This window comes from Orbicella franksi, chromosome 10 (assembly GCF_964199315.1).
Source record: "Orbicella franksi chromosome 10, jaOrbFran1.1, whole genome shotgun sequence".
NCBI lineage: Eukaryota > Metazoa > Cnidaria > Anthozoa > Scleractinia > Merulinidae > Orbicella > Orbicella franksi.
This window is the reverse complement of record NC_138154.1, coordinates 18,195,758-18,221,575: the sequence shown is the minus strand read 5'-3', so window position 1 is coordinate 18,221,575 and position 25,818 is coordinate 18,195,758. Positions and strand designations below refer to the sequence as shown.

The 25,818-nt window shown below is 39.8% G+C and overlaps 2 protein-coding genes across 3 annotated transcripts; one reads left to right on the top strand and one right to left on the bottom strand.

Annotated features, from left to right (window-relative positions):
- Window positions 1-697: 697 nt before the first annotated feature.
- Window positions 698-5,058, bottom strand: LOC145500579 (uncharacterized). Its single transcript, XM_081480098.1, has 2 exons — window positions 4,495-5,058; window positions 698-4,346 (listed from the first exon to the last, which is right to left on the bottom strand). Exons 1-2 carry the CDS (start codon window positions 4,568-4,570, stop codon window positions 3,433-3,435), a joined length of 990 nt encoding a protein of 329 aa, XP_081336224.1. The 5' UTR covers window positions 4,571-5,058; the 3' UTR covers window positions 698-3,432.
- A 13,438-nt stretch (window positions 5,059-18,496) lies between these two features.
- Window positions 18,497-25,800, top strand: LOC145499322 (solute carrier family 15 member 4-like). Of its 2 annotated transcripts, none has more exons than XM_081478825.1 (5): window positions 18,497-18,789; window positions 19,549-19,782; window positions 21,687-22,369; window positions 23,436-23,817; window positions 24,503-25,800. In XM_081478825.1, the coding sequence occupies exons 2-5, from the start codon at window positions 19,554-19,556 to the stop codon at window positions 24,838-24,840; spliced, it is 1,632 nt and encodes a 543-aa protein (XP_081334951.1). In that variant the 5' UTR covers window positions 18,497-18,789; window positions 19,549-19,553; the 3' UTR covers window positions 24,841-25,800. The 2 variants fall into 2 exon arrangements, with proteins under 2 accessions (XP_081334951.1, XP_081334950.1); XM_081478824.1 differs by lacking the exon at window positions 18,497-18,789 and adding an exon at window positions 19,032-19,404.
- The last annotated feature ends 18 nt before the right edge of the window (window positions 25,801-25,818 follow it).

The window sequence follows — 25,818 nt, the reverse complement described above, 5'->3', positions numbered from 1 at the left end:
ACAATAAATCAGTTATCATTATTCGTTCCACAGAAATAATTGTGAATGGCGCTTGTGTAGACGGTTAAAGACTGTAAAAAGCGTATAGGTACAATTAATATTTTTTTATTATTTTATTGGAATTTCTTGAGCAGACATTAGCTGTTCAAATAAGTGATTTCCACAGAGATTGATCTAGCACCAGTTTTGATTAAGACCATCAGCTTCGATCAACAAATCAAATTGTTCAAACAATTTTTATTCATTTGGGTATCTTTGGATGCCAAAAAGTTAGTACATTGAAATGTTTTTAATGGTTTGATTCAAACTTGTTTAGTCTGACTGCAAAGGAGAATTTTTTTTATGCACCTTTTGCCGAGAATACCATTTATTTCTACCTTAACGTTCATCTGAAAAAGTCTCATTTGACAGAATAGGTTTAATTTTTCTCACCATTAATTGAGATTTATTTTTGGAGTGTAATATGAAGCCATGAAGACACCTTCCTCAGCTAACAGAGTCTAACAACCATTATGAAATTTGATTTCAGTCAAATTGAACAAATTGAAAGTTTCACATTTCTCATATGAAAAGCACAATGTGCAATTTGCAAACCTTTCAAGATAAACCGTCTTTAGTCAGTGCTTTCAATTTCCTGAATCAGGGATTAATCTTCTATTATGATATTTCAAAAGATGAATTTTTATATTTTTTCCCCCAAATTTAAGCCCACCTTAATCAATTCTGAAGACAGGTATTCTAGACAGAAGAAGTCAATTATCCTTTTGAAAGCATGCTTCAAACTCCACTTATAGACTGCATATGAAATAAGCTAGTAGATAAAGCATCTTTTTTTTCTCTTTAGACCTTTTCAAATCTTTTTAATCCAAGAGCTTTAAATGAGCTCTGTCTTCGAGAATTCGAGTTACAGTTTGAACAAACACCCTCTCAAATGACACGCAACTGACGAAGAAAATGCTCGGTTTGTTTTGCCTCATATCATACTGTGAGCAGCCCAATGAAAGTGTCTTCTATTCAAACCTGTGGATCACTTGTGCAGGAAACACCAAAATAGTATTCTCACGGCGTTTTTCAAAGTGAGAGACTAGTCACGTATTGATGATACATTTGAGAATTCTTGAATGAATGGAATAGGCCAAAATTATAGATTTTTTTCGCTTTTTTTCTTTGGCAAGCACCGTGTGGAGATTTAAGTGACCCTGCCGCCCACGTCTGGCTAAATTTCACAGTAATTTTCATATTCAAGTGTTCTCTGTCGGAAACTTTTTTTACCACATTACTTGCAAGTGCATTCCATATAGTATCGTGCCGCCCTCCGGGGAGCGAAAGCAAAAGATTAAGACTCCATTCATGTCTCAGCTGTGATCGAGATCATCCCAGAAAAGGCATAATTTAAAATAAGATACCATTTGTTTTTCTATCCGTGTCCTAAATCTTTTCCAGTAGAACAATTCGGTGCTCAATATTTTTGAACGTTTGTTAGTGCAGAAATACGCATTAAACGTTCACTTACAACAAAATAATAGCATGCCCTCATCTGCTGAGAATGTCTCTGATCCCGTTAGCGGTTACATGAAAAAGAATAGTGCTCCACAAGAGAGCGACTCCACGGAGGTAAAAATTGGCTCACTAAACAGTGTTTTTGATATTCCGAACAAAAGTTAAATTGCTGATGGCTGAAAAGCATCGCAAAATTGTAACAATCTCAGAGCTTGTTGGCTTTCTGAAAAAGATGGTTAGTTCTTCCAGCGTGAAAAGTTTTATTTTCAATATTTTCAAAGCGTTTGATTTACTTGCGGCCCGCTTGTTGCCTTCTTGCTTTGTCTCGCAAGGTTGAAAGAATCAGCAAGCGGCCCATTTCTGATTCCACCTGTTTCCATCAATTATGATTTCTTTTCAAAAGCCACCAGTGTTAATTACTACAAATGAGTTCACCACTTAGTGCAAAATCTCTGGTCCCTTGGTGAACTGTTATTGTTGATAATTAAAATCCTTTGTGATTGATTTAACAATACTGTACAAACAACCTGCGTTGTTTTGAGCACAGTTTGCATACGAAAACAGAAAACAGTACACTGGCACAGAAGCAAACTGAAAACGATTCTGAGATCATGTTCAATTGTCTGCTATGATGCCTTTTATTTTACTCGGTGGAACTGATATCAATTCTTTTTTTGCGTAGGGCCGATCGACATCCATGTTATATTGGACTCAGGTGGTTTTGTTAAGTAATGGATAAGACGCAAATGATCTGCTAAGGTATAACGCGAGAAAAAAATATTCGGGAAAGAGCCAGTGGGTAAAATTAAAGCAATGAACGCATCGACAAATTTCTACCAATTCTCTCAATATCTTGTCATGATCCAAGCTTCTTGATGGTAGGGTCAAGTGAGTTATTGTGATTTTCCGTAGCCAACTTTTCAAAAATGTTTCAGTTTTGTTTTGGCACAAAGTGAAGATCGTTTAGGAAAACAAAGTTTCAATCCCCATCTTATTGTGGTTCTCATTTCCGAGCAATAAACATCCGAGAAAATAAAGAATTTATGTTCCCAGCGCAACTCGATTTGCTGATTTGATGTATTTTTCCAGATAAGGAGTCTTTCTGTCTTTTTCCTCAGCCATTTTTTTTCTTTAACTGCCGCAAGGATTTATCATTGCGGTCGTCTAGTTATGTTAATGAGACGGTCTGACACTTGTTAATAAGTTATAAGTTTCTTTGCGGCCTCAAGAAGGCATTTCTTAGATATTTTACATGTTCTTTTTACCTGTTCGTGAACTAGGAAACAAATATCTGGAAGGCAAAACGAAGAAAAGAGTATAATAAAGAGGTTGATACCTTTGCCAGAAAAGTTAAACATGCCCTCAAGGTCATTCGATTTACAACTGTTGCCGACTAAATGCGTTTTCTTTTATCGAAGTGCCACAGCCCTCATTGTAGGGTAGTATGATAAATTCTGTGCGTCGTGTTTTACTTTACAAAAATTTCTACTTTTGGAATACAGTGCTTAATATTTTTCAATGCCACACTTTGCACTTATATTCTTGAGTATACGAAAGTCGATACTTCCTTCCCTGGCAAAAAGTTAGTCTCAAAAAAAGTCAAAATTCAAGCAAATGGAATTTCCAGTAATGTGGCATTTAGCTTGTCCGTTGCGGTAACTAAAATCAAACTTATTACTATTACATTCAAATCAAATTTTGCAGTCTGTCTCCTATCAGAATAAGAAACCTGGCTAGCTATAGAATACAGGCTCGCTTTTACGAACGTTTAGACGATTTCCTATTTCTCTAACACTAAAGTTTTGGCAAGAAAAGTTCATCAAATCTCTGGCGTTGTCGCCATAAATATTTGATCAGCATACCATCCATTTGCTTTACGTGTTAATGGCGATTAACTGTCACCTAATCGCTTGGACTGTTTTTTTTCCTTCTTCAACTCTGGTGGTTGCAATCGGCAATGTGAAGTTTGAGATCACATCTTCGAGTGAAGCACGTCTTGCAGTAACGGCAGCGGTAAGGAGCGTTGTCCGTGTGAATGTGCATATGAAACTTCAAATTGGACAGCTTGTTGAAGGCCTTCTCGCAGAGATTGCATCGATACGGCTTCTCTCCGGTGTGGATGAGTACGTGATTGCGCAAATTGCCTTTTTGATGGAAGCCCTTGCCACAAATGTCGCAGATGAACTCCTTCATTTCGCTGTGGGTGCGAATGTGCGTCTTGAGCGTGGAAGACCTATTAAAGGCCTTGTCGCAGATGTGACACTTGTGAGGCTTTTCTGACGTGTGGATTATTTTGTGACGGCAGAGTGTGCTTGACAATCGAAATCCCTTGCCACATATGGCGCACACAAACGGCTTGGCACCCGTGTGGGATGGCATCTTCAGATGAATAGTCAAGGTGTACTTCGTCTTGAAGATTTTGCCGCATTGATCGCACTTGTACGGCTGCTTGATTCCACCAGTTTGGCACGCTGCAGGCAGCTTCTTTGAACCTTCACGGAGGTTGTTTGGTTCTTCAAAACCTCGGTATTGAGACCTTTTCGAAATTTTCCCCGATTGCTTTTTATCCTTCGCTAATGAACCGACGTACTCCGCTTCTGCTACCCTCGATATGTCTTTAAGTTTACCTGCCTTCAGCTCGTTATCTTTATAACTTTGATTTGGCGCCAAATCACTGGTGTAATCGTGTTGTCTGTCAAAGTATTCCACTTTGCGTCCACTCTTTTCCAACTGCTTCTCATTGGTTTCTGATGTTTCTTCAAAAGTCGGATTCTGACGCTGGAAACTTAACTTCAGAAAGCCTGATTCTGGAGAAAAACCATCCCAAGGGGAAAACTGCAAAGGTCCTGGAATATGCACAGTCCACGAGTAAGAAAAGAACCATCAAAGCTTTATTTCCACACGTTAATCGAAAAATTACTCTCTACCGGGTTTATCTACAATCTTATGACGGAAAACTCATGGAAAGGAGAATATCATACGTAGTTTACTGACCTGTTGTTGGATAAGCTTCTTCTCTGCTGTTCCATTCCTGTCGTAAATGGCGCCGCAAAAGGAATGACTTGGGCATCTTCGCTTGCTTCAAAATTATTTTATATTTTCTTCCAAGAATTTTTTTTCAGGTTAAGAATTGAGAGTGTGCCTCTATTTGTAATCCGGTTATTCGTAGTTTCCCTTGTAATCGAGAACCTTTCAAATGAACCGCCCGTGCCTGCACGGGGTTTTAAATCTTCAAATGGCAGTAATGTGTTAATACAATCAGTGTTTAATTCTTTTGTGTCCAATCGGCGCGTGCCGTGAACATGTTTCGGGTTATTGTTATTATTTACTTGAGACATACTTGATTGGTTAACAACAGGTTGTTAAGCACAGTCAGAACGAAGATAAATTGTCGTATCTATAAGCAGCAAACCATTTCTCCCTGATTCAGACAGTCAAATCCTCTGTCGTTCTGTTTCCCTTTTTCTTGGAAATTTCTAAAAGCGATTGCCGCTTTAGTTAGGATGAGATTTATGGTTATGGAAATAATATTTTAATGCTTGTTTTCCAATCTCCCCCCCCCCCTCCCCCCCCCCCTCCGGATACAAACCACCTGTCAAACAAAAGTTTGCGAGGTCACTTTGGGGTTAGCCGTGTGACGAAACATGAAAAACCGGTTATTGTACGATAGTAAAAAAAAAAATACTATAAACCAACTTCGAACCAATTGCCTTTTTAGTCCAATCTTTCCGAGTGATGAAGCACAACGTTCTGAAATAATTAGGAAAATTCACTTGAAATTATGGCCACTTGGTCCCTTGATGAGCGAGTGTCAAAAAAAGAAAGTTAATTTTGAGTTTTTCATTTTGGCGAGGTGGCAGCTGCGATGGCTTTATTACTACAAGGCTCAGCTGGTGACCGCAATGTTTTGGTTTGCTAATGAACCCATCTCTCCAGTCTTTTCATAAATGAGCATTTTATGCTGGACTTCTTCGGCGAGTAATTAATTATTAAGCAACTTCGTGCGTTGTTTTGGGATGGCAGACAATGCTGCACTAGACTTAAAACCACTTTGGTAAATAAACCTTGGGCACGGATTCTATTCTCTGGGTTCATTAGTACTTGGTTAAGATTTACGTAGACTTCACTCATTTTTATAACACGTTTTCCATATTCATTGTTCATCTTCCGCCTTTGCCTAAATTGATAACATCAATCCAAACTGATTTGCTATTCTTCGGCGAAACAAAAATCATTTTAACAATTTAAAACGTGCAGGAGCCGTCGTTTTGCCATTTCTTGCTGTATCCCGTAGAGCTTTTGACAACGACAGCAATTTTCCGGGTACATTTTTGTCTTTACTTTCAAGATGAAGTTCTCATAAGTTACTTTGAATAACATTATTTTATTTCTTCAAATTCAAAATAATGAACGTTTACTTGCAGCTAAGCGTTAACGCCCCACAAGCTCGGAATCATACTCATTTGAAGTTTGGTGTAGATTGTCTAATACTTGTGTTCGAAATAAATTGTACCTAATTTTGCCTTGTTGTTTCGACGAATGCGAAAATGCTGTAAAGTGCAGTGCTGTGCGAATATATTCATTGAAACGTGATAAGTTTTCCTAAACAATGAATAATCTACAGATTTCACGAATTCAAAGCCGGGTAGGCGAAAGCCACAAGATTATTCATAGGCCGGCTTTGAGAAGCATCGATGTTTTTTTTGACAAAATGAGCCAGATTAGGGTGCAGGTGTCGTAACTGACCTAAATGGCTTTCTAGATATTATTTTTCTGGACCCCCGTTTGTTCTAGCAGATTTTATGAGCTTCAAAACCATCCCTACTGCTGCGAAAATCAGCATCTCAGATTACGCCTTTAAATTAATGAGACTGGAAAAATGGGTGCTCACGCACGCCGAAAAAAAATCATTTTCATGTTAATACATATTCGGGTTTTCTTTAATTTCAGAATTCAAAGTTGGTTTCAAAACCACAATTGCTGAAATGACACCTTACATTTAGCCGCGAGAAATGTCCTGCTTTAAAACTTTCGCATCGAATCAACCTAACATACAATTATCGCATCTTGCGTACAAGGAAGAACAGGAAAGGGTTACTGAGAACTCGTTTCAATTTCCAAGGTCAAAGAAACTCCCCAGATTCACTTTTCAAAGCGGCAAAGACAAACACTGAAATCGGTCTGACATGGTGACTTATTTAATAGGCGTATTGTTTGTAAACAAGGTAACTTGTTACATGAGAGATCATTAATGTATTTCACAATTCTCAAGAAAATTAAGGATGAGTTCAATAACGAAAAACTTGACTAACAAATTACATGTGAATATCAACCAGAAAAAAAAATACTTCTAGTGGGGACGCTGGAAATAGAAGAACATTTTACGTCTACTTGGGTTTCAATAACATCTCAATAGGGAAATACCAGAATTTATGCACTGATACTTTATTGTTACTAATTCGTAAGGATTTATAATGGTGCAGACGATTTAAGTGAGTGGAGCTTGATCAAAAATTGGGGATCACGCGCTAATTTGTAACACTTTGAAGCAGCTTTTATTCGCGACGATTAAGGTCGGTATTTTAATGTTATACTTCATCTTATAAAACCTGTAACGATATGTTTCTCAAGGATATATAATTATACAACTGATTTTGGCAACAAACAAGATGGCTGTTCATCCATTTCAATCCTTACCGACTCACTATCTGAGAAGAACCGATTAATTGATTTAGACAACTCTGGATGGGATCAAAGCGTTTTGTAGAACATTTCTTGACACAACTGGTGCTCAACCCTACATCATTTAAACCGATAGGCACAGTAAAATTTGAAAGAGGATAGTCTTAGTAAACGAATGTATTTAAATTGTTTCCCTGCGTTTACAGGTTCGCAAAAAGTGGCGCAGTTGCAAGATTGCGCTGCAGCATTCGCTATGACGCGGTATGATGCGTCAAACCAACACCCTTCAGGTCGATATCCGCTGAATCGCTGAATCAACTTACTGCAGGCGTTGCCAAATAAGAAAACCAGCAAGATAATCAGCCAATCCACGTCGAACGTTTCCGCACTTAAAGGATTTTAAAAGGGCTTTCTCCTGGTTTGCGCATCTTGAAACGTTTAACCTGAATTTTTCAAGTTCGTCGTTTGTAATCCGAGTCAATCTTCTTCATCCTTAACCATCGTTGTTCCTTCAGTTTATGGTTTATTATTATCTGTTTAGTGTTTTTCTATCTTAGTAAACTATTATTTAGGCAATTCTGTACGTGGCCAAAATAACTCAAAATACCGTGTCGACTGAGCCTCTTTAAGGTCGTCTGACACCTGTCCTTTGCCAACTAAGACACTTGACGCCGACTCCAACCCAGCCAAACGATCTTTCGTTCCACCGGTCGTCTCCATGTCTCCTTTGCTTAGCTCCTTTATTTGCTTTCTTACCAGCTGGAGTCCAACGTATAGCCACTCGTGGAATTTCCAGTAAATGCAAGTTAAGCTTAAGTTTAATTTTACGTTTTAAGGAGGATGCCAGTCATCCGTCATAATTCCCGAGATCTGAGATACCCAATTCACTCCCGAAACCATTCGTGTCGTGTTAGAACTTTTTAACGTGTTGAGGCCGTTAGCCACACTCGCAATTCCCAATCTGGAGGACCAGGGTGCTTTATTCAACCCTTATCCCGTAGAAAAACTAGGAATGATAGACTTTCCCAATATTACATGGCTCTAGCAAGCATAGCTCTCAGGGGTCGAAAGAGTACACAAGCCTCCCCGCAACAAAAAGGCACGGCACCGGAGTCAAAAGCCAAGCTGGCAATAGTATAAGCTCTTCCGGCGACGTTCGGATTGCAGCTTGAGGGTGTGTCTGTTTTCCAAATTCCCTGACGACTGAATCGAGAATAACTAATCTCCATAAATCATTTAGTCAGTTCATCTTAGGACTGTTTCTAATTGTAACAAGGTCCTAACGAATGCCAGTGGAACAATGTAACTCCGATACTGCTAATTTGCCAAATTCAGCAGTTGATGTTTTCCCAATACATGTACCAATTCTTTTTATTAATCTTCCTCGTACATCCATTCGAAAGCCTGCCCTAAGAACTTCTTTACTAGTTAAATCAAAGAAACACCCCGCATTCGATAAGTCTCTTTATTCTCTTCGATCGTCAGTTTTCGTTCACGTGACATTATTTGGTAGCAACAGTGTATAATTCAATATGGCGGTCGACGGGGCGCTGCGTTGAAAGGAGTTACTTTTTTCACAACATCACAATGCAATTTCATTTAATTAATTGTATGTTTGCTTCACAACAGGTTACTGGATTATGGAATAGAAACAAAGATGTATGGAAGAAAACTGTCTTTGTCCAAAAGCTACTGCGAAAAGTTTCACTTTCAGATAGACACCGTATAATATTTGTTCCGAGTAAAAACACACGAAGGTAGACAACAGTTATTCTGTTCACAAAAGCGTTGTTTATTGATACTAATATGATAGCTTCTATTTTCACTCAGCCTTCATTTTCTTGGTAGTTGGCGAAGCTGTTTGTTCAACAGTCTGTACAAAATATAAACGAAACACTAACAGTAAATACATCTTTAGTTTACAAATCGACACTAAACAAGTTGCTTCTATATTCCAAGCGGAGAGCTGTAACAGAATTTCGTTCAATTTGCATGAGCGAAGCGTGGTTAGGACCGAAACATCTCCTGCTATGATTCATCACTATGAAATGGAAATAACAGTATCGAAACAGTTCGCGACCCTCCCTCTGTCGACTCTCTGTCCAGATATACTGAAGATAGAATAGCTTACCTCGATGGCCATATCCCATCCCTCGCCTAATTCCATTTCTGCGATTGCTAATCCAATCCCCTCCGCCGTGCTGTACATTTCGTTTCCATCTTTGACGCACCGGAGTTCTCTTTGTCGTTGTGGGCTCGCCTGATATGGTTCTGGCACAACAACAAAAATATAGCAGGTATATTTACTTTAATTCGTGATACACCTCCGTTCAGTGGAATGGGTACATGCAACACTTTATGTCGTGAGATGTGACAGTAAACTTGGAAGTCTTGGCATTTCCGGAAAAAAATTGTTTTAGTTGTAGATCAGTAGTCTATTGTTGTGCATTCGGTGATATGGAAAAACGCTTTTAATGACCGGTTCACATAAAAGAACCTATAATTCAAGTAATATGTTTTCGTACCATAGTTCACTCGCTAAATCCAACAATAAGCTTCATTATATAACGACTGGTGTGCCAAAAAACTGACCTAGTTAGGCCGGCATTTCCGGAAAATATTTCAGGACCGCGAGTTGTTGAAATTGATTCTTGGACTCTAAAATATAGGCAACTTACCCTTTAATGTGATTGCCGATTTTCCCGCAGTCCGAAAGGTGTTTTAGTTCCCTGTTTAAGAAGTATTGCACCCGGCCTATCTGTCTTCCAGCAACTTCTCTCAAAGTGTAATTTTTCTTAGCGCTCTTTGATACCAGACTGTGGCACGTCTAGAAGTGTCTCGGGTATTTCTCTAATTTCTGGCAAAACACAACGAAGTGCGAACGAGTTTTTGTTTCCAATTTTCAGGAAGGACATGAAAAGGAGTTCCTTCTGGCCCCTTGATTTTGAACTCATGGTAACCCTTCAAAAGAAAATAAGCAACTAATGTTAGATTCGCAAGTGCTTTCCCGACCACGTGGACTGCCGTACCATGAATCGAGCGACTCACTAAGAGCTATAATTTTTTTCTGAAGGGGCTTAAATGATTTATGTAAGTTACTTTTACCTACCCCTTAATTTTTCCACCAGTAATTCTTAAAGTTGAATGGTGCGTGTCTGTCAGGCCTAAAAGAAACGAAAATTTTATGCTGCAAAACTCGACAACAATAAACCTACCCTATGTAATGACCAAGCTATATCCACAAAATCGACATAAATTTGCTATTTTGATTCTATGGGTACCAGCATCCGCCATCTCAATACCTAGGAACGCATCAATTACAGCTGTAAATATGGCCGTCGTTACAAACAACACATCGCAAATCAAAATACACCCGTGCACTTTTTTCACAGATCGTGCACAACACTAAAAATACGCTAAATCCCAAGAATATGGCGTGAAGATTAACGACATGATTTTTGTGATTTTCGCAAAAATCTGCAAGTAACTTAAATCTAATGACAAAATGAAGAACATACCTGGTTTGGATGCAAAATTGCAAGCGCTGTTTCACTTTACGAGTAGTATTTTACATCGTTTACGCTGGTCTTCAACCGCCATCTTCAAAATACGTGAGGCTCCTTCTTTTCTGGTTATTATCGAATAGAATTATGGGTAAATTACCCGAGTATAATCGACCAAACAACGAGCAAAGCGAAGTGAATACGAAAATTCCCGATTTTTGAAATGGCCGCCATGTTGTGACGTCACATGGTTATCACATCTGATAACGATCCCGGACTGATGACAAAACAGAAACCTGTTCACCCTTTCAGGTAGGTAAACCACACTCTTTGTTTAGGTAAAGCGATAACGGGGACAGAGGTCGCCCATATAATCATTATCAACACAACACCATGACTTGTACTTAAGACTACAGGTCAATTAAAAAAGGCAGGTAGCACGAAATATTGATAAACACAACCTGTTCTATAGTCTTAGTCGACATTTTAACTACGTAGTACAACCGGTTGCTTCTGATCTCTCTGTATTGAGATCACAGACCTGTTTTAAAATTGTGCTAAGTTTGAACTCGTCGCGCAGGGATTTATTATTCCGGTTACTCTTCCGATACTGTCATGTTGAGGCACTTAGTGTGCCACTTAATATTTGAAATATATCTCTTTCAATATTTACAATCGCAGAGAGCGAGAACTTCGCGCATTGTGTTGCACAATACTGTAGTCACCACTTTTGATAAATAGGTAGGTTTCAATAACCTCGTTCGAAATAAAAAAGCAACGATCCTTTTGCTGGAATATGTGTTAAAGATGAATTTTACACCGTCTCTGGTGGTCAACCATGTTCTCGAGAAACAAACCTCCTACTAACCGAGCGCGAGGGCCGTACTGGATAATATTGGCCCCAGATCAGGACAGTATGGGCCGAGCGCACCGAGGGCCAATATTCCTCAGTACGGCTCGAGAAAGCTAGGTTAGTATGTAATTAATTAAATAGCGCTCGGAACATGCTTGTTTATTGAATTTGCCGACTTCCGGAAAGAAGAAATACACAGCTTCTCACCGTCCGTAAACGGTCCGTATTGCAAAATTTCGACCAAGAAAGAACCAATCAGAGCGCTCGTATTTACCTCAAGACTACCTTGCCATGTAATAATAAGAATACTAAGAATTATAATCTACCAAATATTTTCGCTCGCACGCGATTGATCTAAACGTACCACGTACGTGACTGAATATGTCCCTACTAAAACTGGGAAACATCCAATTGATATTCCCCAGTTTTCAAAACTGCGCGTGCTGCGAAAAACATTCGAAGGATATCCTCAAAGCTCACAGTTTTCTCGGAACAGATAAACCCCACGGGCAAATATCCGAGCATACTTTCGCGCCAAATGGAGGCTGTTGTTTATTTATTTTTATTTTTATTTTCCTTTTTTCTTTCTCTTTCTCTTTCTTTCTTTCTTTTACTTTCTTTTTTTTTTTTAATGCGTAAGACTGCTCGATAAAAAGCCGAGTGCCATTATCAGTTATAATGTAATCCACAAAATACGTGATCAATGATAACAGGTCGGAAGGCCGTGACTGGTTGCTTACCATTCAGCCACACATTCGGAAAATTTATGAAATTTATAAAAGTAAAGGCAAGCGCCAAAAATCCTCCTGGGAAAAATCGCATTGATTTTGTTTGACCTTTACTGTTACGCCGGATAACACTCAAACACTACTTATACCGCTGTAAATTACAAATATATGTGACCATATATTGAAGGAAAATCTAACTTCTCTCCCTGAGTCCATGACATTATTCTCTTCTCACAGATGGATTTGTTTTTTGAGTGCATTATTTTTATTTTACTTATTCTTTGCAAATAATAGCCTCCCTTTGGCCCAAATATATACTTCAATATTTGTCCGGGGACATAATCTGTTCCGAAAAGCGAACAGTTTTCCTCGAGCCTAGCTCGAGGAAAACTGTGGGGATAATATATCCAAGGACAAATATCTGAGGAGGCTATTGCGTTTATTATCCTTCAAATAGTTTTCTGAACACGAGCAGTTTTTGAAAACTGGGGAATATTACTCGGATATTCCCCAGTTTTAGCTGAGACATATTAGGGACCGTTCATTTTTTATAAGGTAGGGGGGGCTGGTGGGATTTGGGGGGGGGGCATGCGAAAAAAAATGGCTTTCGAGGGGGGGCCATCCCAAAAAAATAAGGGGAAAAGGGGGGTCACATGGAATATTTTAGTAAAACTTTAAAATGGCATGATGTTTGAATATCAAAAAAATTGCTATAGAATAAACATAGAGGGCAGGATACAAATTTATTACAAACTTCCCATTTGCTTTAAAAAAACTTTTGGCGACAAAAAGCATTTGTAGCTACTGAAAAGAAGTATTTAACACTGTTATTTTCGAATGCAAGTTTCACTGGCACTCATCTTCATCTTCGCTGTCGTCGAGTTCTTCGTCGCCGCTTGTGCTGCTATGGGAGTCTCTTTCACCAATGCTGCAAGAAGCAGCAATGCTTTCCGTCAGAGTGTACTCTTCAGGGTACATGAAGGTGTAAACATAACCTCTGACTTCCTGCTCAAGGTTGGTGGTGATTCTGCTTCTTGCAGCATTGGTGAAATAATTCCCTTCCAAGAGCTGTGCGATGTATGGCCCATCTCTTCTAAATAACGACGTGGCAACATCCTCAACTTCAATACACTCTTCCTGGACGGCCGTTCTAGGAGGGTACACAAGGCATTGTGGAAGATCATTTCCTAGCGGGTTTCCAACACAGATTCCATAAACTCGTTGGACGTTGTTTTCAGTCTGCTTCCTGTTTCTTTCATTTGACTTTCTGCGGTTTTCTTTTTTCCTTCTCCTTTTGTTGATGTGCTGTTTGAGTATGCCCTTGAATATGCTGTTATAATTGCTCTTCTTATTTTCTAGTGCTTCCATGTCCTGCGTGACCTTCGTCAACTTAGCTTCTATAAATTTGATCTGTTTTACATTAAAACTGTGGACAAATTCTTCGTCCTGCTTTAAAGCAAGCCCATTGGACTGAAAGAGTGTGGAATCGTGGCATTCAACTTTTCCACCATTGCTCTGTGTTCTTTGATGGAAAAGTTCGGTTTTCTTCCATCACTGGGCTTCAACTGGTACCCTGGCATGGAAAACTCACTCGCGCTTTCTGAACAGCCACCGCACTTACAAAGATTGCTTCTTTTGCTTGTAAGATGTCAAACTGCCTGGATCGTTCAGCTGTAAACCTTTTCTTAAATGACTCGTCGCTTTCGCCATTATTGCGCATTTTGGAATGAGCCTCTTTCATGATTATTATGGACGTGCCCCGTTCTACATCGTGCAAGACATAGCAGCATTCAACTAACGTCAAGGAGCTTAAAGCAAAAATACGCACTCAACGTATAGCATCAACCCCATTTTAAAGACGGGGTTTGCAAAAGAGGAGGAAATAAAAAGGAGGAATAAACCTATACATCGAGCAAGAGAAACACAAGCTCGATCAGATAGCTGCAAGAAACATAGGAATGTCTCAAGACAAACGTATAGCTTTCTCAAAGTAAAGCTACGGCGTCTCCGAAGGAAATCGTAGGAGAACAAATATGATATCCGTGATAAGGATCTACCTACTGTGCTTGCAAACAGTTCTAATCACAGCCGGGCCCGGCGTCACAATATAGAATGCAAGTAAGCAACATGTTCACGGTAAATTTCATATTTTGTCCCTCAAAAGCAAATTCATGGAGATTTAAAAGCATATCTTGCAATAGAAATGAGCCTAAACAATGCATAAACACATGGCAAATTACAGAGGTGTCAAACTCAACGAGTCGACATGCAGATAACAGCGGAAACCATGCAGACCTATGACCTATAAAAATTTGCCATAGCACGATCTAACGGCTCAACTCCACTAAAATTCCTCCTTATTACACAACATGAAGTGCCCTTCATGAACACGAGTGAAGCGACAAGAAAGGTCGAGTGACCGAACAGAGAACGGTAAATGTACAAATATCACGAACCGTAAAAGTCGTGTAGGCTAGTCAACCCCGTTTTACCTTGAAAATTAAGAAATTTTAAACCATAGATAAATTTAAACCACAACAAGTATGCTAAAATTTATAAAAAGTAATCCACTATTTGCAAGATTTGAGAACACTCATAGCTTTTTGTTTTACCTGCACAGGGCAACATTTATACATGCCTATCACTAGAGTTGAGGTAAAAACCTTCCAAATAAAGACATCTGTAAATTAAATGTAACAATGTGTTTCACACAACACATCAACAGATTTCCAGTTTTTTCACAACACTTCGTACTTGGTTCAGTATCACAATGCAGGAGCAAGGAAAGACTCTGTTCCAGGCCACTGTTACTTCCGTAAGATTGAGAAGTTTATTAATGAGCACTATGAGGAGGGGGAGAACTACAGGGAGTTTCTAAAGTTGTCCTGTCAAGAAAAGGTAGGAGAAATTTGTTCTTTTTGTTGTGAATGGACTGGATCACCCATAGAAAGATATCCTAAACCAGTTCCTGACCATTCCTGCCTACCGGAATACCACTACCTCTCCTACCAGAAGACCCCAAAAGAAGGGCGTGATCCAGATGACTGGCAGCCAAGGGTCCAAGCGAAGAAAGAGCATGGAGGTGGCAGGCTGGTTTTATCTGACCCAGAGAGCGTTGCTCTATTTGCAGATAAGTTTATTGTCAAATCAAAGTTTGTGGTGGATTATCTTCAGCATCTTGAAGTGCTGGAATTTAAAAGGAAAAGGAGAGCAGAAGAAAAGGCAAAGTTAAGTAGGGACGCAAAAGATAAATCATATGAGGGTTATCCTTGGACTGAGTTGTGCGAAGATCTAACCAAGCTTAAAAAGCAACGTGTTCCAGAACAAAACAAGTACTTGAACCACCACGGGCTGAAGCAGCATTTGAAAAGCAGCAAGAGTGAGAAAGTAAAGGCAATTGTAAGACATTCATGCTTGCGGCAGAAGAGTCCTCTCAGAGCTGGCCAACCAACACTGAGAAATGCCAGGACATTGACACAAAATGACAACAGGGCAAGTGCTGACAGCAGTGAAACGGATGAAAGTGACAATGATGAGTATGACAGTGATGCCATTGACTCTGGGGGAGAAGATGACTCAAGTGATGTCTTTCTTGCATTCATCAATTCAGATGAGGAAGATACCAATGAGAGGCCAAATGCCACACGCTCAGGGCGAGCCATAACTAGGAGATCCGAAATTGACTTCTCTTTCGTTTGATTTGTTTTTTAAACAACAGCTCTCTGTAGTATAGGGATTGTAAATATTGTCTTCATAGTGAGCACAATAACGTGAAGTAGGGGGATAATAGAGAAATATTAAAAAATTTGAAATCTAAATATTTTTTGTTGAATTTTTTTTTTGGGGGGGGGGTTATCCCAAAAAATGACCGCTATAAGGGGGGCCATGTGAAAAAATTGGTAATCTGAGGGGTGGTCATGCGATTTTTAAATGGTGCTTCCCAAATCCCACCAGCCCCCTCTCCTTCATAAAAAATGAACGGTCCCTTACGCATTTAGACCAATCGCGCGAAACTATTTGATGTATTATGAGCCATCTCATCTTCCTACTCTCAAGAGTAAATCGGTTTGTTAACAGTAAAAACCTTCAACTTGCAATCATGAGTGCAAACCAGTGGGTCAGCGGTGAATAAGAGATGATTGATAACCAAGGAAACCACGCGTGACGCCCACAAGCGAGGATGAAATAGCTCTGTTTTCAAGTTAATTATTCACTAACTTACTCCGGTGCTGGGCTTTCACACAACTTACTTCCCAGGGTCTCTCATCTTCCCAAAGGGCGGGAAAATAAGAGACCCTAGGAACGAGGATGGCTTTCACACAGTAGACTTATGTCACTTATGCACGCAGGTTAACCTCGGTATGACTTCGTGGGCTTTGCAACTCCCATAACAATACAAATCATCCGGCCTTATGTGGATATTTCAGTCTGATGGACGTTTAGCGACTGGATGACTAGGCTGGAATACATAAGACGCACCATTGACCGTGTGACATGAGCCCATAGAGACCTTTGGATCCATGTTCACCGCAAACGTCTCACTGCTGTTCGCACGTTAGTCGATTGAGATTGGAGTAAACTGAAGCGAATTGCTGGTTTTCAGTGTCACGCAATTCAAAATAGATCGAAATAAAAATCAAAACAGGTCAATAGATAAAGTCGAGAATCTGGGAAATGAAAGAAGGTAAATATGCAAAGACTCTCGCCAAAATTCTGGTCACAGCAATTTTTCTTATGCGAGATATGTGGAGATATTTTTTACCCAAAGTTATAGAGATTTGTATGGAGACCCCATGCTGGTGCCCATCCGTATGGGCACCAACATGGCGGCCGGAAACCAACAGAAACATCTGTCACTGAGTTTTGCTACAAAAGCGTGAATTTATCCCTCGAGGAACTCTAAAACATTAAATAATACTTTTTCTAAGACATGAACTGTTCAGATAGCCAAGTTCCCCAAAATAAGACTTTTTTAACCATCATGACAGCTCTCTAGGCCGTCATGTAAATGCCGCGTCATGTAAAAGCTTAGAAATTCAAGCGTAGTGTATCACAAAACCAAGAACCCATTCGGAGCGAAAACTTTTATGAATGTTAGTTTTCAGCTGCTCTTATACTTCATTTAAGTAAAATCTCAGGAAGACCAATAGTTTTGTAGTTCGAATTTTGGTGACGTCATGTGAAAACCAGCTATAGGAATCATCCTGTCAATGCAATGGAAATTGTCAATATAACGCCGATGTGGAAAAAATTGTGTGCTTTCTAGCATGTGTAGCTTTCTAAGACTTAAGCCGCCGCCATATTGGATTTCCACTTAGGATCAGTGCCTTTCTACAAACAACAACAAAAGGCTAGGTAATTGCTTATTTCCCTATATATTATAACCAATTTGTAGAAAAAGGCTTACTTTATTCGATTTCAGCATTTGTACTTGACATAAAAAAAAATCACGGCAATAAAGCTTGAGATGAGGTAGATCACCTACGCGAAAACCCACCTCCTGACGTTCAAAATGGGACTCGAAAACTTCTAACGTGCATGACGTCTGACTCTGGTCACATGACCCCTAGCGGTTTGCCGTTTGCGGGAAACGTGAATCTAAAAGTATCTAATGAAACGCGAGTGCGACAGAATATCCTCCGGCGAAACTGAACTGTTCACTTTTTATTCAAAATTTTATCCTCCTCTGAATTGTTTGTCGTCAGTTTCTAATTGTGACAATTCGAGGGCAAACATATGCGTTACATTAAGTATCCCCGGTATTTTAGATTTCTACCATGTCTACCGCGGCACGAGCGAAGAGCCACTATTCGTGACTCAGCCTTACAGTTTTAAGATGCAGCAAACTTGCCATCGGATTGGCTGAGCAAGCACCAAATACCAATCGATAAGGTAAGGTCCTCCGAGCATGGCGCGCTGGTTTTTTTTTTTTTTTTTTAAATTATTTTTCATTTTCCTTCAGTCACGTCTTTTTTCTCGGTTTACCTTTGATACACTTTTTTCTATGCATAAGTCGATCCCAAAATATGCCGTATCTCGAATCCTTTAAGTATTGCTTCATTATCCCGCATGTATCAAATAAAAAAACCAGTAAAATTATATGCCTAAACTGTGACATGTTGCGTGACATGCCCTTATTTGTCAAACCCGTATTCAGAGATTCCCGGATGGGCGAAAAGTGTGATCTTCCCGCCATTAAAAGATGACTTGTTGCCTATCACAAAGTCTCTCCCTTCTTATGTCTGTTAAGTGCTCTCTGGCATATTGATACATACACAATGCCCTTAATTTAAACCGTACCCGGTAACAATAAGTACTGCGTCATTATCCCGTGTAAAAATAGGGAACACGCTAAGTTTGACCTGCAATGCCCTTGGCAAACATGTGCGTAAGCAATGTCTCTCAAACCATTCCTCACGTGATCTAGAGTAAAGCACTCGAAAAGACTTCAGGCAGAATCGCATCGCTTTGTGACGTGCGGCAAGACTGTTTCATTCGAAACGCCTGCCCTGAAAGCTCGAAGGTAAGAATCTGTCGTAATGTAACGACAGTTCTCTTTCTTAAAACTTCCGCATCCATATTTCCGGCTCCTAAGCCAATATTTGTATCGTCTTCCTCCATTGAATTCGTATTACTGAATTTCGTTTGTAGCACAAGTTGGAATCTTTCTGCTCAATATTACGTGTGAGTGATGCGTCATTCTTATCTTTTGAAAAATATTTAGTTTCGTGGTACGACACTAGCTTCCGCTCACCTTTCGTTCCCCTTCAGTTAACTGTTTATATTCTTCGTGATTCGTAAATAATGAGTCAATGATCTTACCTTGTTTCATTTTAAAGCTATTAAAGGCGCATCGGTTAGCCTTGAATTGGATAGTTCTTTTCTTTTCTTTTTCTTCGTTCTTGGCATGGATTCAAATGACGCGGAAAACAGAAGAGGTCTGAACGCACTTCAGCGAACTACGAGAAATTCGAGGACTCAGTTCCGCTCAGCTGATTGTATCCGAAACTGCTGAATCAATCAGTTCATTGGACTGTAGCAACCAGACTGAATGCGAAACAAAATCGACTCCACATGCACAGTGGAATCTCGGCTTTTCGAAACTCCGAGAAGAACAAGAATTGGTTTGAAAAATTAGGTAGTTCGAGAAATCGCAGCGGTAAAATTAGTGTTGGACTGAGCGGAGGGAAAAGACTTGGTTTGAAGAGTCGAAAAATCTGGATCCCAATGTAAACAACGCAACACGACCTACACTACTTATTATACTTTTTGTTTCCTGCAGGCAAAATGGCATCTCGCAAACACGATGATGAACTCTCTCTAATCCCCGATGAACACGATATAATGGAACCAGCATCAAGAAGAAAAAGATATCTTGTAGTTCTTTGTATTTTATTTGTGGAGCTTTGTGAGCGCCTCACATTCTATGGCGTGACAGTGAATTTGGTGTTTTATTGTAAAGATGTTCTCAAACTTGCCTCGCCGTTACCCAGTACGATCACTTTGGCATTTCAAGGTAAGATGTCTGTTGAGAACTTTATATGACTTCGATGTTTGCTTAAGAGCAGAGCCTGTGTTTTCCATTGAATTAAAGCCTAGATAAAGATAATTGTACTACATTTTAAACTCTTGGAGACAAAGTAATATCATGGATAAATAAGGGTGCGTTCCTCTTCGATGATCCGATTCAGGATCACTCGGATCATATTGCACCAAAGAGGGCAATGAATCCGTGACTAGAGTGGATTCATCCGAGTGATTTTTGCTTGCTTTGTCTTAAGGTGGCTCTGATATCGGATTTTTGGTTAACGATACTTTTCAACTTAGAGCGACCAGAGCACTGAATCCGGCCGCGTTTTTTGAATTCATGACATACAGAAATGTAGATAGCATGCATGGTGATTCGAGACAAAAGAGTAAAGAAGGTAACAACATGACTGAAAATCGGCCCAAAAGCTTCTTGAGTTGAGGCTAAAAATTAGCGGTCTTAAAATGTTTCAATTAATTGGAAACTCAAGAATTACGTTGAATATTGATTAATCTCATTAACTGCCGCCGCACCGCCACGGGGTGTGATTGCACTGCGGGCCGTGAAAATTCGTAGGAAATTTGCGTTACTTCCGTTTTTTCCATTTTTGGAGGGCAGGAAGTTGAAAGATTTAGCCAATCACCTGCCGATTTTTAGCGTAGACACTTCAATGTGAGGTACATGACGATTCTTTGTTCAAACCTTAAGTATGCGTAATAGGCCGTGCGAAGCGATGGAGACTGTCGGGCGAACTTAGAAATCACTTAGAACGATCTGAAGAGCTCCTGAAGATGTTATTTAAGAAAGAGAACAATCCGACAGGTTTTTAAAGTGATTTGGAAAGCAATTTGGACAGCTAGCTCGGAAACAGAAGCGACAGCTAAGGTAAACGATGTCTTCTTTGTTCGGTCACATGTTCGCAATATGAACACGAAATGGCACTAAATGCTGTTCCCGTCGTCGTGTTTGGGTTTGGATGTCGCAAATTTCATGAATAATATGTTTTTAGTCGTTACTGAAAGCCTAGTGCTCAATAACTTTTGATTTAAGCTCATAAGTGATTGAGTTCTTGCGAAAGCGACGCTAAATGATACGTATTTGCATCGGTTGCCATGGTGACCATAATATAATCCTTACTGCTGTAAATACTTGGTGAGATATAAAATAAAGAGTATGATGTGGAAATATTGCCTGTTTTTTGCTTGGCTGAAAAAGAGCTAATAATTATAGGGTCAATTTTTTTTTTTAATAAAAAGTAAAATAACATCCCATGACCCTTTTCATAAATGGCTGCCAATTATAAACTATTTTGTAAGTATTACAATTAGCCTGAATAACCTCGTTTTTGAGTAGATAATTCAAACGAATATTTACTCTCAAACGACTTTTAGTGAGCTACTTTAAATGCTTGCAAAACAACTTAAAATTGGCAGCCATTTATGATATTCAAGCCAATGTTTCTGAAAATCAAATGGAACGATCTCTCTGTGATTTTTACTCGAGGTAATTAGATGTTACAAGATCGATTTAAGACCAAAGTACCATTGAGTTGGAAATAATTTGCAATGACATTTAAAAACATCTTTGTTTTTGTTGTATTTTGACACCCTGAAACTTCACCGCAATTTTCTCGAAAATGCCCGGAATACATTTTTTTTCAAAATTTTGCCATCGTTTAGGCAATTATGTCAGGTCGTAGATCCCGACAGCGTAGATCCAAAATTATCTCTTAAATAGCTGATGCAAACTGCAGGAGTTGACACAAATAGCGTGATCAAGCTGCCCCTCTTAAAAATACACGAATTTTGGACGTTATTTCTTTAAGAGTGGCTTTTCTTTTTCCGTCGCTAATTTCACCTCAGTAAAATAAAATAATTTTCTTTTTCCTTTAGGAACATGTTTCTTCACTCCTATAATCGGTGGTTGGCTGGCTGACACATTGATTGGACGATACAACACCATATATGGATCCTCGTTGCTTTACGTCGCTGGCACCGCACTCCTTACAGCCACTACCTATAACTACCCACCTGCCTACGCTCTGAGTATTTCAAGTAAAGAAGGATTCCTTGCTGTTTCACTCATCCTTATTGCCTTAGCAACAGGTGGAATCAAGGCAAACGTGTCTCCAATGGGAGCAGACCAACTACAGGATGAAGGAGAAGAGATGGTGCGAAAATTCTTTGACTGGTTTTACTGGTTTATTCAGGTTGGGTCGCTGTTTGCCTATACTGTTGTGGCGTACGTCCAACAAGAGGTCTCGTTTTTCTATGGTTTCCTAATAACCTCAGTCTCTATAGCTTGTGCAACTATTCTACTCCTGATCGGAAGAAAGCACTACATTTTACACCCACCACAAGGAAGTTACCTGGCAGATACGCTCCGTATCATTGGTGGAGGGCTGAGGGCCAAACTCTGCTGTAAGAAGAATCCATCCTCGACCCACTGGCTGGATGGAGCTAAAGATTCTCTTGGAGGAAAGTACTCTCAAGAAATGGTAGAGGGTGTTAAGTCAGTGGTTCGGTTGCTTCCAATATTCCTAACCTTTATATTCTATTGGACAATATTTGGTCAGGTGAGTTAGTGGGATCCCGGTTGTTCTTGGCTCTTTATTTAACTTTGTTTAACCTATCACAGACGGTATGTAATGAAACATATTTATCTTAATTTCCTGTTAAAAAAGATTCCTGTTTAGATTAGCATATGTACATTTAATAGACGTGCTCTTCAGCTCCAAGGAGCTAGCGTGTAAAAAAAAATCACTAGTAATGATACACGATTGGTCTACTAACTGACTGATTGACTAACTGGCTGACTGTCAGAATTAAGGCAAGTAGGCAGGCAGACAGGCAAGCAGACAGACAGACAGTCGGGAGGACAGACAGGCAGACGGACAGACAGGCAGACGGACAGACAGGCAGGCAGACAGATAGGCAGGCGAACAGACAGACAGACAGAAAGGCAGACAGACAGACAGACAAAAAGGCTGACAGACAGACAGACAGACAGGCAAGCATGTAGCAGACAGACTGGCAGGCAGACAGGCAGACAGACAGGCAGGCAGGCAGATAATGTAAGTGGGTAGCTGCTAGCTGGAGCTGCTAACAGAGACCGATCAGTCTTTGACATTTTTTTTCGTTTTGTTTGCCTTCCCCAAGCCTCTCACTTCCTTTCACTGTTTTAGTTCCTACTAATTTTATCCCTTTGAATCCCACACACACACCTCGCAGGTTTTGTCCACGTCGTTCTACCAGTTATGTTGCTAGGATAGCTCCAAGTATGTGGTCATATAAATAAAAGCTATTAAGCAGTACTTTAATGCTGTACCGTTTATTTTCTATATAAAGTATTTCTAACAGTACAGCGTCGTGTGGACGACACTGTAATGGGAGACCACTCTGATAAGAGTTAATGAGCAGCACTTTCGTGCAATGTTGTTCATTAAGTTGTACTAGTTTGTTCAGTTTTAAACCTTGAATTAAAACGGCTGTACTGACTCTGTAGTGTGTGCCCATTCTATTGCGTGTATTGTAAAACAGAGTCGGGAGTCAAAGTCTGCACGTTCCAGTCTCCTTTTAAAAATTCCCTGGTATCGTTCAATGGTGGACACCTATCGTTTTTCATATTATTTTTTCATGCAGGGTCTCACCACCTACGTCTTGCAAGGTTCTTACATGAATTTAAAAATCACAGAGAAACTGTCATTTCCTGCAGCGTCACTCTCCTTATTCGAGATAGTGTCCTTGTTGATTCTCATTCCTCTCATTGACCGAGTTGTGTACCCAGGCCTTCTTCGTATTGGCTTCAACTTCACCCCATTGCGCAGAATCGGTGTCGGAATGCTCTTCGCTGTTGGCTCGGTGGTTGTCGCAGGAATCATTGAAGTTGAACGAAAACATGGCCACGGCAGATTCGAACAAGATGTCTTCAATAAAACAGTAAACGCATCCACCATGAGTGTGTTTTATCAAGTGCCTCAGTACATTTTGCAAGGAACAAGTGAAGCGTTGGTGTCTGTGACAGGTGAGTAACGGCTCTCGGACATAGTTTAACTTCTAGCTTTTAAAATTGCAGCGTTTCTTTGGCTCTCATAATTACTTAGTGTAAAAGACAGTTGACGTAAAACGATAGAGAACAAAAGAACAAAAGAACAAGGAAAACAAAAAAACAGTAGGTTTGTGAGGCGGTGTTCTATTGTGTCCTGTCTTGTGTCTTGTTACTAACCAAGAACCGATTCTTTTCTTTTTCTTTGTCTGCATGTTTTTCAAATTTAAGTTCACCCTCTCATCGTTCCCAGCTTACGAAATCGTGAGTTCCTGATCTTTTGCCCTGATGCAAAGTTTTGTACAGTTAATGATTCTTTTCTCCAGGCTATTGCATTTTTGCATGTCTTGCATCTTGACAGTACCTGGGTCGGTCAGTCGTGAACCATGAAAGTAGCACGGCAAAGTTCTAAAGTTGAATTGCTCAATAAAAACTTCGTTCCATGCAAATGACGTATTTTTTTTTGACGCGGCGTTTGCACTATATAGGATTTAGGATGACCCTTAATTTGCAGCGAGCCAAATTGAGATGGCATGGAAATGTTTTAAAACTCTCAATTGATAAGTCGAGGACCATTGCCCGCAGACAAGAGTAAAGAGTAACAGACGAGGCTTTACTTGCAAGTCAAAGTAACATACGTGGACTGAAACCGTTTTCATTTCAGGTCTTGAGTTTGCCTATTCCCAGTCCCCCTCCGACCTGCGTGGCGTAGTGATGGGTCTGTGCCTGGCTATGATTGGCTTAGGATATTACGTGGCAGGCCTGTTAGCTTCCATTGTCAAGAAAGCTTCAGATAGCAAGTGGTATCCTGACGACCTCAACGATGGCACGCTTGAAGATTACATGTTCCTCTTAGCTGGTCTTATGCTGATCAACGCGGCTGTGTTTCTTTTCTTAGCAGTTAGATATCGATATGTTGACCATGCGCATCAAAACACCCCAGAAACTGAAAACCATGACGACCGCGAAAGAAGTCGCAACAGAGGAGAACCAGACTCATAATAACTAGTCTAATAATTAGTGCGTAAAAAGATTTTTAAAGATATCCGGAACTGAATCAAATCCACCTTGATTATTATCCTGGTTATCAAGAGAAACCAAATTTTAGTCGATAGAGCGCTTTTCACTTGAGTGTCGGAGGTACTTCGCTTTTGTGTTGTTTTCACTTTACTACGCTTTGTGATCGGTTTAAAAATCTCGCGCCACTTTCTCACCCAATCAGAAGTAAAACCAAACCAATCGCCTCACTCGCCTCGTACACGTTTTCCCGCCCTTTGTGTCGGCCTCGTGTATTTGGTTCAAGTTTTCATTGGTTCTCTGGATTGTCTGTGTTATTTGTGATTGGCCAGAGGGATTTTTTTCCCAACACTTAATTGAAAGCCGCTCGAAAGTATTTTGTCTGATTTACATGTAAATTGTCGAATGACAAGATTGAAAAAAATGTGTTAACCCTTTCAATGCTTTCATCATCCTACTCTATAGAGGTTTTACACGGCAGCCATGTTGCATGGTAGAAACAATAGATTTTTTTCCTATGGGAAAAAAATGTTCTTTCTAATAGAAAACATCTTCTTTGTTCTTGCCATGCAAAACCTCTATTTAGAACCTTTGTTTGACTTGTTTTTACAAAAGCGTATACAGTAAAACCTCGTTGCAACGAAGGGCCAGGGGACTGGCAAAATATGTTAGCTATAGCGAGATTTTGATATTTTATGATAGGGAAACTTCACGCCCTTCTCCGGGGCCATTGATAGGCGATCCTTTTTTTGACTTTGACAAGTTCTACAAACCTCGTATTTTTTTGTAAAGGCATTTTTCTCTTCTCCGCCACGGCTGCATAATGTTGACAAAGGAGGCATTTTGTCATTTTTCTAACTTTAGAAGGTGAGCATTAAAATAATATCGAAAAAATCTAACTATCTATATTTGGAGTGTTCCAAGCTGTTATCACTTAAACTTACTTCCCCCCCCCCCCCCCCC

Bases quoted from the DNA above. Each gene is read 5' to 3' on its own strand.
- LOC145500579 (XM_081480098.1), bottom strand. From the start codon at position 4,570: ATGCCCAAGTCATTCCTTTTGCGGCGCCATTTACGACAGGAATGGAAC. The intron at 4,347-4,494 runs GTCAGTAAACTA...TGCATATTCCAG, and splicing joins AGAAGCTTATCCAACAACAG to GACCTTTGCAGTTTTCCCCT.
- LOC145499322 (XM_081478824.1), top strand. From the start codon at position 19,341: ATGCACAGTGGAATCTCGGCTTTTCGAAACTCCGAGAAGAACAAGAAT. The intron at 19,783-21,686 runs GTAAGATGTCTG...TTTTTCCTTTAG, and splicing joins GATCACTTTGGCATTTCAAG to GAACATGTTTCTTCACTCCT. The intron at 23,818-24,502 runs GTGAGTAACGGC...TTTTCATTTCAG, and splicing joins AGCGTTGGTGTCTGTGACAG to GTCTTGAGTTTGCCTATTCC.